General features: G+C 45.7%; 1 protein-coding gene across 2 annotated transcripts in view; it reads right to left on the bottom strand.

Annotated features, from left to right (window-relative positions):
• LOC137421771 (serine/threonine-protein kinase pdik1l) overlaps positions 1-17406 on the bottom strand; it is a 57826-nt gene that overhangs the window by 17790 nt on the left and 22630 nt on the right. The window contains exons 2-3 of one of the 2 annotated variants that reach the window (XM_068108157.2): positions 11664-12157; positions 10548-10767 (exon numbers count right to left, since the gene is read on the bottom strand). In XM_068108157.2, the coding sequence (XP_067964258.1) occupies positions 10567-10767; positions 11664-12157 (695 nt within the window). In that variant the 3' untranslated portion in view covers positions 10548-10566. The remainder of the gene's footprint in view (positions 1-10547; positions 10768-11663; positions 12158-17406) is intronic. The other variant, XM_068108158.2, reaches the window with a different exon arrangement.

The raw sequence follows: 17406 nt of genomic DNA, 5'->3' as shown, positions 1-17406 counted from the left end.
AGAAAGCACCTCTATCAACTGCCAAACAGATTCAAGCTGACTTTTGTATACTGAATCGAGGCTCGTGAAAGATCTAACATTTACTTCACAAACAAATCAACCAGACAAACAAAATATATAAAAAGAGGGAGCGGAAGACAAGATGGGGTGAGAGGGAAAGCACACAAACACAACATTTGAGAGCAGGGAGATGTGTGGAAGGGAGAGGGCTTGGGGGGAGGAGGCGTGGGAAGGGGGGGGGGGGAGGGAGGGAGAAGTATAAAACACAAGGACACCAAGGACTTCCAGGACAGAAGTTGGTATTTCAAAAAAGTGGAATTGGGGTGAAATTAGCAGGGGTAGAAAAGATCAAGGTTTTGGATGGGGGAAGATAAGAGATGGTGGTGAACAGCTGTTTTAAAGACCTGGAGGGTGGAGTGGGATTGAAGAGAGTGAGGGAGTTTGTTCCAGAGGCGGGAGAAAAGAGGAATGAAGGCGTGAAGGTGAGCAGAGAGTCTTGATTTTGGCAGTTTAACAACAAGAGGGTTGCAGGCAGATCTTGTGTGACCTGTAGGAACATTTGCGGGACAGAGCCCAGAGAGAGCTGGAGGGGCAAGGCCATAGAGGAATCGGTAGAAGACGGAAAGACCACCAACCTGCCTGCGGTGAGTGAGTGAGAGGCCCTTGGAGTTAGCTTCATCGCGGGAGATTCCAATTATTCTGAATGCTTTGGTTTCAACAGCATGAAGACGAGCTAGGTGTGAGGCAGGAGCACCACCCCAGAGGGGAGAGCAGTATTCCATTGAGCTGCCGATGAAAGCCTTGTATGTGGTGAGCTCAGGTGTGCCAAGGAAGGACTTCGCACGACGGAGGATGCCCAGTCAGCGACTGGCTTTGGAGGCCAGATTTGAAATGTGGTTTTCCCAGGAAAGATCATGGCAGATAGTGAGACCCAAAAGCTTGAGTGACAGAACTTCTTGGAGAGGATTATTCAGAAAGTGGATGGGAGGGTTGTCCAGTCGGTCTTTTCGGAGAGACATCGTAAGAGTGTGAGATTTGTCAGGATTGAAAGACATGTTCCACTTGTTTGCCCAGTCTGTGATTTTGTCCAGGTCTGCAGAGAGTGAGGAGGCTGCAGACTGCCGATCTGAGGGATGAAGAATGGAGCGACAGAGACTAGAGTCATCAGCAAAGAGATAGAGAGGATTTTCAAGAGAGTCAGAGAGATCATTGATGAAGACCAGAAAAAGCACAGGGCCCACAACACTGCCTTGGGGAACTCCAGCCTGAACAGGAAGAGGAGATGAGAGAAACCCATTCAGGGCCACACGTTGACTACGACTGGAGAGGAAGTCCGCCAGCCATGCGTGGAGATTTCCATGGATACCAAAAGAGGAGAGTTTGGTGAGCAGAGTGGGGTGCCAGACCGTATCGAAGGCATGTGATATGTCAAGGGAGACTGCTCTAATTTCCTGTTTGTCATTGAGGACCTCCATCCATTGTTGAGAAAGCAGAAGCAGCATGTCCAGAGTAGAGTGACCAAGTCTGAAACCAAATTGATGATCAGAGATCAAGCCATTGGAGAAGAGGAAAGATTTCATATCTGAAGCAACGATGGATTCCATGAATTTGTTGATAATTGGGAGAAGGCTGATTGGTCTGTAGTTGCTGGGATCCGTTTTTGCACCTTTTTTGTGCAAAGCGGTGATGTTGGCTGATTTCCAAGCAGATGGCAGATGACCTTGAGCAAAAGAGAGGGTGAAGAGAACAGAGAGAGGGAGTGAAAGAGCGGAAGAACATGATTTTAGGACCCGTGGGCTGATGCCGTCAGGACCAGTTGCAGAATCAGAGTCGAGGGTTGACAGAAACTTTTCCAGCTTGTCAGAAGGAAAGGACACAGAGTCCAGGAGCAGCTGGGTACAACTGGGTACAGAGAGGGATGGGTTTGGGACACAAGATTTCGAGGCAAACACAGAGTTGAGGCATTCAGCTTTTTCACGTGCGGAGTCAGCCGTGTGGCCATTTGAGGTGAGGGAGGGGATGGAGGCGGAACAAACACCAGAAACAGATTTGACCAGACGCCACCAGGATTTGGAAGAGGGAGACAGATAAGAGAGTTCGGTCCTGAGAACGGAGAGATATTGTTTCCTGGCTCTCCTGAGGGTGGACACACACTTGTTTCGGGCTTTGTGAAAGGAAATGAGATTTCCTTCTGTTGGATTTGCTTTCCAGGAGACGAAAGCAAGTTGTTTCTGGGCAATAGCCTCACCACAAGATTCCGTGTACCATGGACGGGAGGAAGGGTATGACAACTGAAGACGAGATGGGATAAATCTGTGCATGAGAGAGAGCAATTTACTTTGGAAGAATTCCCAGGATGAGTTGATGTCAGAGGCGGTAGAGATGGGAGACCAGTCCAGATGATTGACGGCTGCTTGAAGACCGTGCCAGTTGGCCTGAGTGAAATGCCAGACTCGTCGGCGCTGAGGAGGCTCTCTGAGAATGGTCAGAGAGATGTCCACTTTAACAAGCACATGCTCAGAAGAGCCAATTGGAGCAGAAGAAGAGCAGCAGACATTTTCAGGGAAGTTAGTCATAACCAAGTCCAGAAGAGAAGATGCTCCGTTGACTGAGATCCGGGTCGGGAAATTGACAGATTGTGTCAGTCCCAGTGAGTCACAGAAGTCCTTTGCTGAAGAGCCATGGCTGGTGAGAGAGGTACCCACACCCAGGCAACTGGCATGGTGACAATTGAAATCACCACATATGAGGAAGAGAGAGTTGGGATGAGTAAGATGAGACTTTCAGACATAAGGTACAACTCGCACCATCCATCACCAACTCAATGAAAGGTTCTATGGTAGGAGACCCAGGAGGACCCCACTGCTGAGAGAGAGAAATAAGAAAGCCCAAGTGGGGTTTTCCAAAACAACACCTGAACAAGCCAAAATCCTTCTGGGAGAATGTCCTGTTGACAGATGAGACCAAATTAGAGCTTTTTGGTAAAGCACATCATCTCTCTGTTTACAGAAAACAAAATGAAGCCTTCAAAGAAAATAACACCTTCCCTACAGTCAAACATGGAGGAGGTTCAGTGATATTTTGGGGTTGCTGTGCTGCCTCTGGCACTGGGTGCCTTCAATGTGTGCATGGCATCATAGAATCAGATTACCAAGGCATTTTCGAGAGCAATGTTCAACCCAGTGTCAGAAAGCTGGGTCTCCGTCGACGGTCATGGGTCTTGCAGCAGCACAATGACCCCAAACACACTTCAAAAAGCACCCAGGCATAGTTCAAGACAAAACACTGGACTATTCTGAAGTGGCCAGCAATGAGTCCAGATCTAAATCCCATTGAACACCTGTGGGGAGATCTGAAAACAGCAGTTGGGAGAAGGCACCCTTCAAATCTGGGAGAACTGGAGCAGTTTACACAAGAAGAATGGGCCAAACTGCCAGTAGAGAGGTGTAGGACGCTCATTCATGGCTTTAGGAAGCGCTTGACTGCAGTTATTTTGTCCAAAGGCCGTGCCACCAAATCTTAAGTCGAGGGTGTCAATAATTTTGTCAATGCCTTTTCTTTTTATTTTCTGATTTAAAAGAAGATATTAAGTTCTGAATCAAAAACAAAGGTTCTGTAATATTAACAGTGAAATAAAGAATTGTGGAGACCAAATACTTTTGTAAATTTCAACTTATTTTCGAGAAAATTGTGAGTTATTTGAAAAAAGTGCAAGGGTGCCAATATTTTTGGCCATGACTGTATGTACATTGATCTGCATGAGTTAGTGGGCAAAATTGAATATAGCAAAATTGAAAGAAACTTGCTTGTAGAAAATACTCCATAATGAGCTCCGTGTAGAGGTGCCAATTTTCTGCAATTGTGGAAAACGGACGGAATTCATGAAATTGCTTATTTGAAACAGAAACCTGAATCCGACATGAAAAAAAAGAAAACGGAATGGAGTAAATTACCCCCCCAAAAAGTCAAAAAGTTTAGGTCGAATCTGCATATATAAAACCGAAAAACACTGTCCGTGAAGCCGCAGGTTCGTCCGTCCATCTGCCCTGGAAGCCTTCAAGCTGTGATTATGTCTATTAATACTGCTCTGTATGAACGTAGGTTGCTTTCTGTCTATTAATTATGTACGTCTATTAATTACGGATTGTTGGACTATACCTTTCGACTTTAGACTGCTGAGATCCCTTAGACCTTTGAAGACCCTTTAGGTCCCCCAAGACCATTAAGACCCAAAAGACCCTGAAAACCCTGAAGACTCTTGAAGACTCAAACTTGAAGACTCTTGAAGACTCAAACTTGAAGACTCTTGAAGAAGACTCTTGAAGACTCAAAAGACCCAGAGGACCCAAAATAACCGGAAGCCCCCCAAAGACTCAAAAGACCCCAAATACCTAAAAGACCCTAAAAGGCAATGATGACCCAAAATACCCCAAATACCCAAAGTATCCTGAAGACCCATAAAGACCTAACAGGCCAAGAAGACACAATAGACCCCAAAGACGCAAAAGATCCAACATTCTGTTACGTGGTCCCCTCGGTGAATACCTGGTCTCGGTGACCCCCGGACCGTGAGAGGAACTTCGCCAGAAAGTTGTATTATATATGCGCTTTCGCCACGCAATCCATATGAATTCCACCCAAGAGACAACTGATGTTCAAGGATATATTTCAATGGTAATGATACCATACAATTTCAATGATACAACCACGGAGATTTTCCCCGAGCAATCAACAATAAACAACCATCAACAATTCCCAATCCACAATCAATTCCCTATGATTAAGATGGCCATCTTATATATGGGTGTCCCCGTGAGTACTCACGACCCCCTTTTGGTCTCGGTCCCGCACAATGTCTCTGGGCCCCTCCTGACCAAGATGATGGTCGGCGTCGCCGCACTCGGGCGGTTGAACGAACCCCGGGTGGACGTGTTTCCACCGGGCAGGTATCGTACCAGGCACCCCGGCTGCAGCCCCTCGTGGCCACGCGAAGCGGGTACGGGAAAGCAAGCCAAAAGCCCCACGCCGCTTGCAAGGCGTGTTAGGCCCCAACGGGCGACCCGTACGCGTCTTTTTAGACGGTGTCGCGAACGGTGCCAAACGCTGGGTCGGTGCACGGCCACACGACAGTTTGACGTCCACCGGGCAGGTATCCGTCCCGGTAACTCCTCTCGCCAGACGGGCTCGGGAACGCCGCTTTTCCACACGGCTCAATCAATCCCACCTTTCGTCGGAGCGGGGCGAGGAAGAAGAAGAACCGTCGCTTTTCTTCCTCGTGTCTTTTTTTCTTCCGTTTCCGGTCACTTCCGTTTCCGGCCACTTTTCAAAAGGGCTCCTGACCCTCCAACCACAACAACCCTTAATCTACTACACACGGATAAGCAAAGACCTGAATGGTAATTCACATACATTCACATAAATATGTAACACTCCCCCCCCTTCAAGAAAGAAAGTTTGAACCCAGCGAAAACTTTCTTTGCCGGCCAATTTGGAGAAACAAACCAGACAACTCAACCCCCCCACATTATCAGTTCCCCCCGGGCACAGTTATCACTTAACAATAAAGCAACCAAAATTTTACCACAACCCCTCCAGCTTACTCACTCTGGACTAAGCACCAGCAACGACATTGTCCCTGCCAAATCAAACTCCATCTCACGACCCTCTGACTTTGACCGTCAGTTTCTTGTGAATGAAGGTTAAGGGGTTGATCCAAGATCCAAAGTTAAGCAACTCGATAGCACTTTTTCCGGGAGGCCAAGCCGAGTATTCACTACATGGATGCCTTTAGGAACGTGGAGTTCACGGTTAGTCCGTGCATGAAAGTTCACTACATGGACGCCTTTAGGAACGGCGTTCACGGTTAATCCGTGTAGGAATCTTGGCTCGGCGGCTCCGCCGCATTCAGTGCTTCAACTTCTCAGAACTTCCCTAATAATTATGGTGGGACCACTTGTCCCTGTAGTCCCATGAATAGCGGTCTCCTTCTCGGCCACTACTTTGCCAATCCTTCCTTCGGGAGCTGCCGTAACTCAGGGAGCCTCCATAATAATATTGATTGCGGCCACCACCAAAACTACCGCCCAGTTGTCCTCTCCTGTAGACCTCTCGACGCCTACGAAATGCCTTCCCTACTGTTATGGTCCGACCCTCCAAATCCTTGCCATTCCAATTCTTCTCTGCCTCTCTGGCGTCTTTTGTGCTGGCAAACGTGACAAAGCCGAACCCTCTTGACTGTTGCGTTTCCCAGTCTCTTACCAACCGCACTTCCACCAGCGGCCCATATCTGTTGAAGACAGAGGTCAGAACTTCTTCCTCTGTTTTGAAGTTCAGTCCCCCTACAAATAACTTGGCACTTTTGTCGCCATCCCGAGCTGGTGTGGTGTTATTTTCCCTGCTGGGCTCTTTACCAACCCTCAGGTTACCATAAACTTGACCCCCGGCCAAATCATTCCCGATAACCACAGATACACCCTCTACAGGAAGCGTGGCTTGTAAACCGACGGTGACCGGTCCTGACACCAAATCGGACTCCAAATGGATGACATGAAGTGGAGCACTAACACCGCCCCCGATCCCCTGTAAACGAACACTATCCCCCGTTGCCGTCTCCTCGGACCATGGCAAAATGCCTTCAAGCATTAAAGATTGATGTGCCCCTGTGTCCCTCAATATCCTAACCGGTTTCCGGTTAGTCGAGGCTCCATCCCGTGACACCAACCCCTCTGAAATAAATGGTTGGTAACCCTTTTGATGGCGATTTCTCACAATGGCCATTGCATTGGGAGTCGTAATAGTCGGACTCCGATCTGGGTCTTCCCTTTTCATGCGGTAACAACTGGACATCAAGTGTCCAGGTTTCTTGCAAAAAGCGCAAGTAGGCCCGGAGGAAAAACTCGTGGTCTGCCTCGGGCCCCCCGAACTATAAGTTTGTCTTGGGCCCGCATCCCTCTGATTTCGAACAGGTGGGGTATCCGCGTTGTCCCCATAATCCTCTCGAGGCCGCCGCCATGTATGGTCGTTCTCCGCACCTGCTGTTCCCCACCTCCCCTGCGGAGATCTAGGCGAGGAGTTAGGTTCGTAGACCCCTATTCAGTGGGTTAAGGCATAATCATCTGCCATGGTGGCTGCGTCCCACAACTTTGGTACTTTCTTTTCCTGCAGGTACACTTTGATGTCCTCGTGGACACACTGCTGGAATTCCTCCACCAGGATCAAGTCACGCAATGTTTCGAAGTCTTTCCCGACTCCTTTTGACTCACACCACCGATCAAACATGTTTTCTTTCACTCTGGCAAACTCCACATGGGTCTCACTCTCCCTCTTCCTGGCATTCCTGAATTTTTGCCTGTAAGCTTCCGGAACCAACTCATAGGCTTTGAGGATGTGCTTCTTCAGTACCTCATAATCTGCACATTGGTCCATTGGTAGCGCCGAATAAATTTCCTGAGCTTTCCCCACCAGCACACTTTGCACGAGTATGGTCCAGGCCTCCTCCGGCCAGTTTAATTGTCGAGCCACTTTCTCAAATTGTGGAAAAAATTTCGCGACTTCCTTTTCACTGAACGGTGGAACCAGCCTCACATGTCTGCCCACATCCCAGGTTTTCTGGTTAGGTGTCGACCCCGTCAGCAAGGGTGGTGCCTCTCCCCGTTCTCTCATTAACTCCAGCTCCTTGAATTTGATTTCTTGCTGAAGCTCCATGTCACGTTCCTTTAATTCCCTTTCCGCTTTTCTCTCCTCTGCTTCGAGGTCCCTTGCAGCTCTCCTCTCCTCTGCTTTTCTCCCTTCTAACCTTTCCTGGAGTTCTCGTTCCACTCTCCTTTCCTCTGCTTGTTTCTCTTCTCTCCTCTCTTCTGCTTTCCTTTCTTCTTCTTTTAACCTTTCCTGGAGTTCTCGTTCCACTCTCCTTTCCTCTGCTTGTTTCTCTTCTCTCCTCTCTTCTGCTTTCCTTTCTTCTTCTGCTCTTTCCTTTTCTGCTTTCCTTTCTTCTTCTTTGATCCGTTCCTGGCTCCGTAATTGCAACTCCAGTTTCCGGAGCTCAACGTCTTCTGGTTCTTCGGGTAGCCACTCCCAGGCTAACTCGTCCCATGTTCCTAATCCCACCATAGATTGTATCACCGTGGCCTGCAACTCTGCCTTCCTCAAATTAGTTCGGACCTCCACGTTAAAATGTTTGGCCAATTTCAAGAGGTCCGACTTTAGTAACGCTCGGAACTGTGCCTCACTCGGTGTTACCGCAAAGTTCTGTGCCACAAACGCCATGGTGACTATCGTTAACCTTCACCCAAGACTTTACCCCAATTTCCCCAAAAATTTACCAATTAATACTTAATTAATAAATTTTAATTAATAAAAATATTATTTTATTATTTTATACAAATACACTTTTAGATCCCGGACGTAGACCCAATTGCGAATCGTAATTTGGACGAGCCCCCAATTCTGTTACGTGGTCCCCTCGGTGAATACCTGGTCTCAGTGACCCCCGGACCGTGAGAGGAACTTCGCCAGAAAGTTGTATTATATATGCGCTTTCGCCACGCAATCCATATGAATTCCACCCAAGAGACAACTGATGTTCAAGGATATATTTCAATGGTAATGATACCATACAATTTCAATGATACAACCACGGAGATTTTCCCCGAGCAATCAACAATAAACAACCATCAACAATTCCCAATCCACAATCAATTCCCTATGATTAAGATGGCCATCTTATATATGGGTGTCCCCGTGAGTACTCACGACCCCCTTTTGGTCTCGGTCCCGCACAATGTCTCTGGGCCCCTCCTGACCAAGATGATGGTCGGCGTCGCCGCACTCGGGCGGTTGAACGAACCCCGGGTGGACGTGTTTCCACCGGGCAGGTATCGTACCAGGCACCCCGGCTGCAGCCCCTCGTGGCCACGCGAAGCGGGTACGGGAAAGCAAGCCAAAAGCCCCACGCCGCTTGCAAGGCGTGTTAGGCCCCAACGGGCGACCCGTACGCGTCTTTTTAGACGGTGTCGCGAACGGTGCCAAACGCTGGGTCGGTGCACGGCCACACGACAGTTTGACGTCCACCGGGCAGGTATCCGTCCCGGTAACTCCTCTCGCCAGACGGGCTAGGGAACGCCGCTTTTCCACACGGCTCAATCAATCCCCCCTTTCGTCGGAGCGGGGCGAGGAAGAAGAAGAACCGTCGCTTTTCTTCCTCGTGTCTTTTTTTCTTCCGTTTCCGGTCACTTCCGTTTCCGGCCACTTTTCAAAAGGGCTCCTGACCCTCCAACCACAACAACCCTTAATCTACTACACACGGATAAGCAAAGACCTGAATGGTAATTCACATACATTCACATAAATATGTAACAATACCCAAAAGTCCCTGAAGATCCAAAATACCGAAAAGATCCCAAAGGCCCAAAATACACTGAAGAACGTCAAAGACCCAGAAGACCCAAAAATCCTAAAATACCCTGAAAACATGTAAGACCCATAAGACCCATTAGAACCATTAAAATGCAAGATCCTGAAGACCCCCTCCCCCTCCCCCCAATACCCTTAAGACCACTTTTACCTGTAAGACCCTTTCAATATTTTCGACACCTTGAGATCCCTTCACCATTCTTCGTCAATTTCAATGCTTGCGAGAAGGCAGGGCAGCATGTAGAATCATACTCACATAATCATCAGACTTTAAACAAACAAACCAAAAAATACCTATTTTGGGGAGCATCACCCCACTTGCTTGAAAATCTTCCCTGAAAAAACAATCGGCAGTAGAAAAAAAAATGCCAATCATCACCTGGGCATGCATGCACTTTTGGAGAAATCGTTTTGTTAATTGGGGAAAAAAAAAAAAATCAGCGAAATGCAGATGGGATTACCAAAGATAATAATCAATTTTTCATGCGTTTAGGTCAATATACAGGGTGGCCTGAAAGTCCCTTTACCCCTACTCAAATGTTACAAAGACATACAAATGAGCTACAACTGCCATGCCTTGCAGGGGTATATATAGGTTATAGTAGATCTGAGAATGAACAATCTGTACTGGAGTAGACCACAATCTGTATTAAAGTAGACCATGCACACACCTCTTTACTTTCCAGTCCCTTTGGGAATGTGTGACACCAATTACGATGAAGGCACGTGTGCAGTGCTCAAGTCACAAGGACATATTGACTGAGCGACGCTTAACGACTCAAGATATCTGACAATGAACAAGAGAAATCATAAAATTTCATTTCTTTTTCTGGAGCATAAACAATGCACTTGATCAACAACTAAAATGTATTTCACCAGCAGCATCAGAAAGACAAAAAAAAAATCACTTATGTGCACAACAGTCCAAGGCAATTGCTTATGCATGGATTAAATGATGAGCTTATTCCTTGCAATAGACCGATCCCTTCATCCTTCGGTGCACGTGTAACACAGTAACAAGTAACACAGTAAGAAACAAACTTCGGTGCACACAGTCAGAAAAAGAACTGTGATTGTAATCACATGCACAGATTAAACAGCCAATGATTCAAGAAGCTTAGTGGAAGTCAAAGTACCTTGCAAGATGGTGTCCATTTAGTTAGCACAGGCCACACATTGCTGGAAGCATTCAACGAGATCACACGCGCTGGGCCTTTCCTGGGGGTTCACAGACAGCATTTGCCGGATGAGTTGTACGACAGACGTATCGATACGACTGCACCGATTCCGAGGAATTCGCAGTTTCATTCGAGGGTTTTCGAGGAGGGCCTGACCTACGGGCACCAGCTGCCCTGCCTGCAATACAATACATGCAGAGGTAGAAAATGGGGGTGAATGTTGAGCTAAAAAAAAATAAAAAAATAAAAAAAAATCTGCTCATCGTATAATCTTGGGTTCATTTTCCATCATCAATGTCACCATTGTTTACCATACCAATGCCTGTTGTTCAGCCTCAGCTGGACAACCACTCAAATAAAACAAATCCTCTTCCCAACAAAGGAACAAGATTAAAAACCCTTCAAAACTAGTGACATGGGTTAATTGCCCCACCCCGACCCTAATTTTCATTCTTATGAGTTTTTGTTAATAACCAAATCAACCTTCACAAGTACATACACCCATATCCACTCCCTTAGGCCGAATAAAGGAAAATGAATCGAGATACTGTACCTCCCCTCCCACAACACACTCTCCATTCTTCAATCACAGTAAGTACAAAAGGACATGAAAGAATGAATGAATTATCGTTTTAAGGCCATTTTTCCCCGCTGGAACGGGGGTTAGCCTTGCAGGCCCCATGACAATAATGGTTCCCTGTTTGAGGCAATGTTTTTATTTCATCGCCTCAAACAATGAAATTGTTGCCTCAAACATACACGGCCCAAATTATCAATCTTGTTTTCTAACCGTAGGACACACATTTTCTAATTTAAACTTAAAATAATTGCAATTTGGAACAAGGATCAGGGACATATTGAGCCAGCAGCAACAAAAATAATTTATACCCTTAACTTGGGTATAATTTATACCCTCAACCCTCAACTCCACAAACGATTACTATATAAAACAATGAGGATGTTCGGTCCTCATTTGGTGCAAGGACTCAAAACACCACGGTGAATAATAGAATAAAAAAGAGTTGCAAGTACAAGTACATGCAAAACGAAAAAAGAAAAAAAAGGAAAACTCACGTGCTGTATGTAAGACCCCAGCTGTTGCCGATTTGACTTGCCATCGACAAACGTGATGCGCTCCAGCATTGCCCACACCATGATGCCCAATGCAAAGATGTCTGCCTTAGCTGTAAAGTGTCCCTCCCAAACTTCCGGTGCCATGTAAAAGGCAGTCCCGCAGGCTTGCGACAGCCAAGCCTTGCCTATGGTCGAGCTAGTGGCTTGTCCATGAGAGCCCGCATTGCAGACCTTGCTGAGGCCAAAATCAGCCACCTTGAGAACAGGCGTTCCAGCACTCTCACAAACCAGCACGTTTCCTGGTTTGAGGTCACGGTGCACCACATTATTGCGGTGCAGAAAGTCAACAGCATGGCTCAGTTGCAGTGCAAAGTTCACATTGAGTGCTGGGTCAGGCCGGCGCGAAAGAAGGTATCTGTTCATATCGCCACCGCTACAGAACTCCATAACGAGCCACAGGTAATAAGCCCTGCCTGGGTCAAAGATGCGCTCACCTGCAGGAAGAAGCCCAGAGAGAAACAAATCGTTTTGTATCCGTTGACAATTTCAAACTTTAGCACTTCAACAATATCAAAATTTTCTGCTTGCAGCAATTTCAAAAATGGATGTAAAAAAATACACACTGGAAAAGTACGTTTCATCACTATAAAGGCACAGGTGATTGATTATAAAATGCTGAAGAGTATCACAAATAAGCAAAAGGTGCATCGATAACTGTGACGTTTAAAGTGTTCTGAGCTACACAACAGTCCAAAAAAATGGCAATTTGTTTTTCAAACCAGACTGAACATTTTACCTTTTGTATCCCACCGATAGGCTGAATCTGCATCCGGACCTTAACCAAAATCGAATTAGCTTGTTTTTGTGACCTACACAACTCGCACACCAAGTTTTGTCATAATCCGTCCACAACTTTTTAAGACATCGTGCTATATCATTTTTGGGGGCCCCATCTCTCAATGGTGAAGAATGACTTAAAAATTTATCGGATCTGCATCTTCACCATATAAAAAAACCACCTTTAGAGGCTTCACCATAAACAAATCAATTTGTCCTTATCACACCCAAACAGCCCACCAAGTTCCATCCCAGTCCATCCACAACCTTTTGAGATATTCTGCTCACAAACAAAGACAAACAGGGGTGAATACATAGCATCCGTCTACCTTCGGTATCCATACCACCTTTTAGAGGCCATTTTTCCCCGCAAAGCGGGGGTTGGCCTTTTTCGGGCACCGTGGTTGTTGTTGTTTGTTGGTCCCCTTTTTGAAGCAATGTTTTACGGCCGGATGCCCTTCCTGCCGCCAACCCTGTTTGTCGCCTTTTACAACAAACAGGGAAATACCAGTGAACTGGTACTCAATTAGCCGACCTCGGAAGGATGACAGGCTGAGTGAACCCCCCTGGCGTTAATTCAGCGATCGACCGGGATTCGAACCCAGGATCCTAGGATCCTAAGCTGGCACCCTAGCTGCTAAGCCAACACCAGGTTGAGGAATAAAGAATCTGTGGAATTGTGTGGTAATAGCATCCACTCTGTCTAGGTCGGTAGTTCGATTCTGACTAAGGGAGGAATTTGCTCATCCCCATGGATGTCAACTGATGGGATTCGTCCATGCTCTAGCCTTCTAAATGCAACCCCATAACAAGCCATTTTTACGGCGTAGCCGGTAGGGCAATGCCATCTGGAACAGCGTTTGTCTGTCCGTCCAGTGTATGTATGTATGTATGTATGTATGTATGTATGTATGTATGTATGTATGTATGTATGTATATATGCATATAGGTATGTATGTATATATGCATATATGTATGTATGTATATATGCATATATGTATGTATGTATATATGCATATATGTATGTATATATATATGCATATATGTATGTATATATATATATATATATATATATATATATATATATATATATATATATATATATATATATATATATATATATATATGTTAGCCATTAGGGTTCAGACCCCATGACTCAATTGATCATAACATCTGAAATTATATATCGTGCTTCTGAAAACTGATTTGAACTCAACTGCAGGCAGAGGTGAGTGGACAAAATGTGGTTTCGAGGCTCAACGTGCAGGGTGGATCCTTAGCCTAGTAAATTAGTCCTTGAATTATGTGCCAAACAGTAGATAAAATGCTCTCGACCCACGTACAGGAAAAAGATGTCATCCAAACGCCTCCTTCACAAAGGGAATAATTAATTATATATCTTCGTAGTGTTTAGTATGTCTCCTAAACCAAGGACGTATCCAATCTTCATCTACCATTTAGCCTAGTGTATAAGAATATTTACTTCGGCCTGCGCTCGGGTCTGATATGTTTAGATAGATAGCCAAAAAAAGCGTAGCCTATCATTATGCTTACATCTTGTTTAAATTTGACCTTCTATAGGACGGGACAATGGGAGGTGTTGTCCTTATGGTCCAGTTGTGCTATGTCTTCAGCGCAGATTCTTGTCTAATATTTTGCTATAAATGAAATGCCTTTCCACTTATTTTTCAGCGAGTGTCTTGAGGAATTGTCCGCTGCGTGTTAGGCGGTACATTCTCGAGCCTCGCTCCACACGTGTGTGTATAATCGATTCTATTAAACATTTTTGCTCTGATTCTTCTTCTTCTTCCTTCCCTTGAGGTCTTCGACCTAAATATTTGGTGTCAGAAGTGGGATACATCCAAGTGTGCAGACGAGGTGGATCTTCACGTTCCAGGTCGGGAGGGAGGCCTGCCGGCATCTAATTTGGTGGGTACGCATTTTTGCACCTCGAAATTGAAGCCTCCCGCCTTACTTTGGATGTGTGGACCTCTGTCGGCTGTACCACCTGGCTTGCATTCCGAACCAAATTTAGTTTAAACCAGAGCAGCAGTGGGTAATGAATCGATTATACAGGGCGCCCGGGATAAGGAGGGGTATCCCTCAGGTAAGCTTCCTGCGTGGGAAGCAGGTAGACCCATATGTGGGTGATAGATAATAGGTATTAAGTTACTCCGGCGTGAGAACTGCGTTTAAGGTTAGGAATCGGGGGGCGACCCGATCTTAGGACTACCAGGAGGGACTAGCCCAAGAAAGGTAGAATAATGAGTATTTTAAGTTAAGCTACGCACTGGATGTGTTAGAGTTCACAGGTAAGTAGGATTGAAGTGTGCATGAGTGTGCATGAATTTATACTGTATTGTATGGAGAATGAAAGGTCAGTCACATGGTATTTGTGTATAAGGGAATGAATGATCTGTCATTGCAGCGTGTATTTGTGTTTATTGTGTGTGTGTCATTGATGTGTGTCATTGACTGACAAGGGATTCCCCAAATTGCCTACGGGCGTTGGGCAATCCGGATGAGTAAAATTGGCAGGGAATAATGAGAATGTTATGGAGAGCATGTGTAGACAGGGCTTTAAAACAAGTGTTCAATTACATCCCCACATTAACGGCTCTCCAGATGTAGCAAGGGAGAATGGGAGTGAAAGTCAAAAATAATAGGCTGTCAACCGACAGGGTGTTTATTCAACGGCATGGCCGGGGCTTGTATTTGGCCGACGTGGGATGACAGAATGCGTTGAATGAAGGCAAGAATGACATGTGATGCTGACGTGAGTCCAATCGGAAGGATGGATGGTTATGGTTTCACCCGGTCCGTTTATCTGTCTGTCTGTCCGGACACAGAGCTCTTGGGGAGAGCCAGAATGGGTTGGGTTGACCAAGATGAATGTGGACAATATATTAATTGTTTATATTAATCTATTAATCTCTGTATATTAATCTGTAAAAATATATTAATCTCTGTGTGTGTGTGTCCGTATTTGTCTGGCTTTCTGGCTGTCTATGGAGTCATGTCTCTGAACACTGATTTTGAGGGAGTTGCTGGTGCGGACCAAAGCGGTGTCCGCGGTATCTACTGGGGGTCGAATGTCACTCCCTCAGTGTCTGCGAACTTGTCGTTCGGCAGTGTCGAAAGACAGGTTCGATTGTCGGTCTGTCTGCTTGATTTTCGGGTCTCACTGAGTATATGGTATATACTCTGAGTATATGGTCGTTTTCGGTTTTGTGCTTTAATGAGGGTTGATTTGACTTCCCTGAAAGGGGGACAATAAATATTTGGTGTTAGCTGTTGTCATTTCGGATGTTTGCAGTTGTAATGTGGAGCCAGTCTGTCTGTCCAACTGGGTGTGTCTGACTGCGTCTGCAGATATGGATCAAGGAGGAGCAGTTTCTGCGGCGTTTGTTATGGTGTTGAATGTCTTTCACTGTGTCTGCTGACGTGTCGTGTGACTATGGGGACTATGATAGTGTGTCCTGGCGGGAAGAATCGTGGCAGCCTACAGATTTGAATGGAATGGCCTCTGTGAGACCATCCTGTTAGTACGTTGGGGGTTCGTCTGTCTGTCTGTCTGTGAATGGAAATTGAACTGGACTTCGACAGAAGGCAGGTGGGTGGTCACCTGCTGTAAATTGTGGTGGAACATTTGTGACGTTCCCTAATACGAGGGGACGAATTGGTTTGTAAATGTGTTGTGCAGGTACTTTCTCTGTAGGTAGCCAAATTCTATTGTTGTCAAGTCTCATGTAACCTTGGTTAACGTATATCTACGGACAAGAGCTGCACTTTATTTTAGTAAGTGACTGGGAAAGTTTGTTTTAAAAGGTGCCAGCGGAGTTGTTTAGAGTTATGGAGGTCACAACTCGCTGGAACCTCTCTGTTTATGTTTGGCTGACTTACATTGACTAGTATATGGGAAAAAGGGGACTGAAAATGCTTTGATTTTTTCGTGGATTGCCCATTGGGTATGCTTAGGATTTAATAGAGTGGTGGAGTTCTGTGGAATATGATGACGTTGTCTTGTGGACACTTTGTGAGTGACTAGACACGTGCCTGGAAGGGGAAATTGTATTCATAACTCATGTGGGTTGTGTCTGAAGAAAAGGTTTAAAGTAAGTGTGAAGAAGGTCATGGAAAGTGCGAAGATGTTAAAGGAAAGTCGAATTAGATGGATCATTTGTCAATGACAAGTGACTTTGCAAGGTTTGCTAAGAAAGGGAGGGGAAAAGATTATAAAAGTTGATGGAAAAGACGGGAAATAAAGAAAAGTGGTTAGTTATGGACTGTTGTTTTGTGATAAGAAGGTGATTGGGGGCTGGTGAAGATTGGATCACGGCTCTGCAGACCAGGTGAACAGAACTCCACCAGGAGTGGGTATATGGGAATCACACCAATTAAATTATTGCTCAAAGGGAGGTGATAGAGCAAAATAAAAAAGATTGTCATGTGGACCGCAAGGCTAACCCCGCTCTTGCAGGGAAATGGTTTTGGGAGGCTAGTTATTTTTCAGATAATTTTTCCAGTGGGTTTATACTGATGTGAAATTCGCGTATCTAGGAAGGAAAGGAAAAAAATTGTCCAGGTATTGATAGGATAACAGTGAAATTTTGAAGTGAAGTGAAGGATAACAGTGAAGAGTTAGTGTGTTCGTTGCGATTTTTGGGAATGGCAGGGTACTGTCGTACATGGATGATGGACCGACTGCGGAAAACGCCAGTAAGGCGTCGATACAATGTTGAACACCGAACGGTCCATGTGTTGGACAACAATGAAGGGTTCATAATTAATTTGGCACCTCAAGACAGACGTTCCGACATCCGCACCTACAGAATTCGATGTAATACAATTACAAGCCGCGGCCTCAAACGTAGAACAGCAAAAATTGGATTAAATTGGGAGCTCA

The sequence above is a fragment of the Myxine glutinosa genome, chromosome 2 (genome assembly GCF_964187855.1).
Source record: "Myxine glutinosa chromosome 2, kmMyxGlut1.1, whole genome shotgun sequence".
Taxonomy (NCBI): Eukaryota; Metazoa; Chordata; class Myxini; order Myxiniformes; family Myxinidae; genus Myxine; species Myxine glutinosa.
This window is presented reverse-complemented; position numbering and strand designations above follow the sequence as displayed.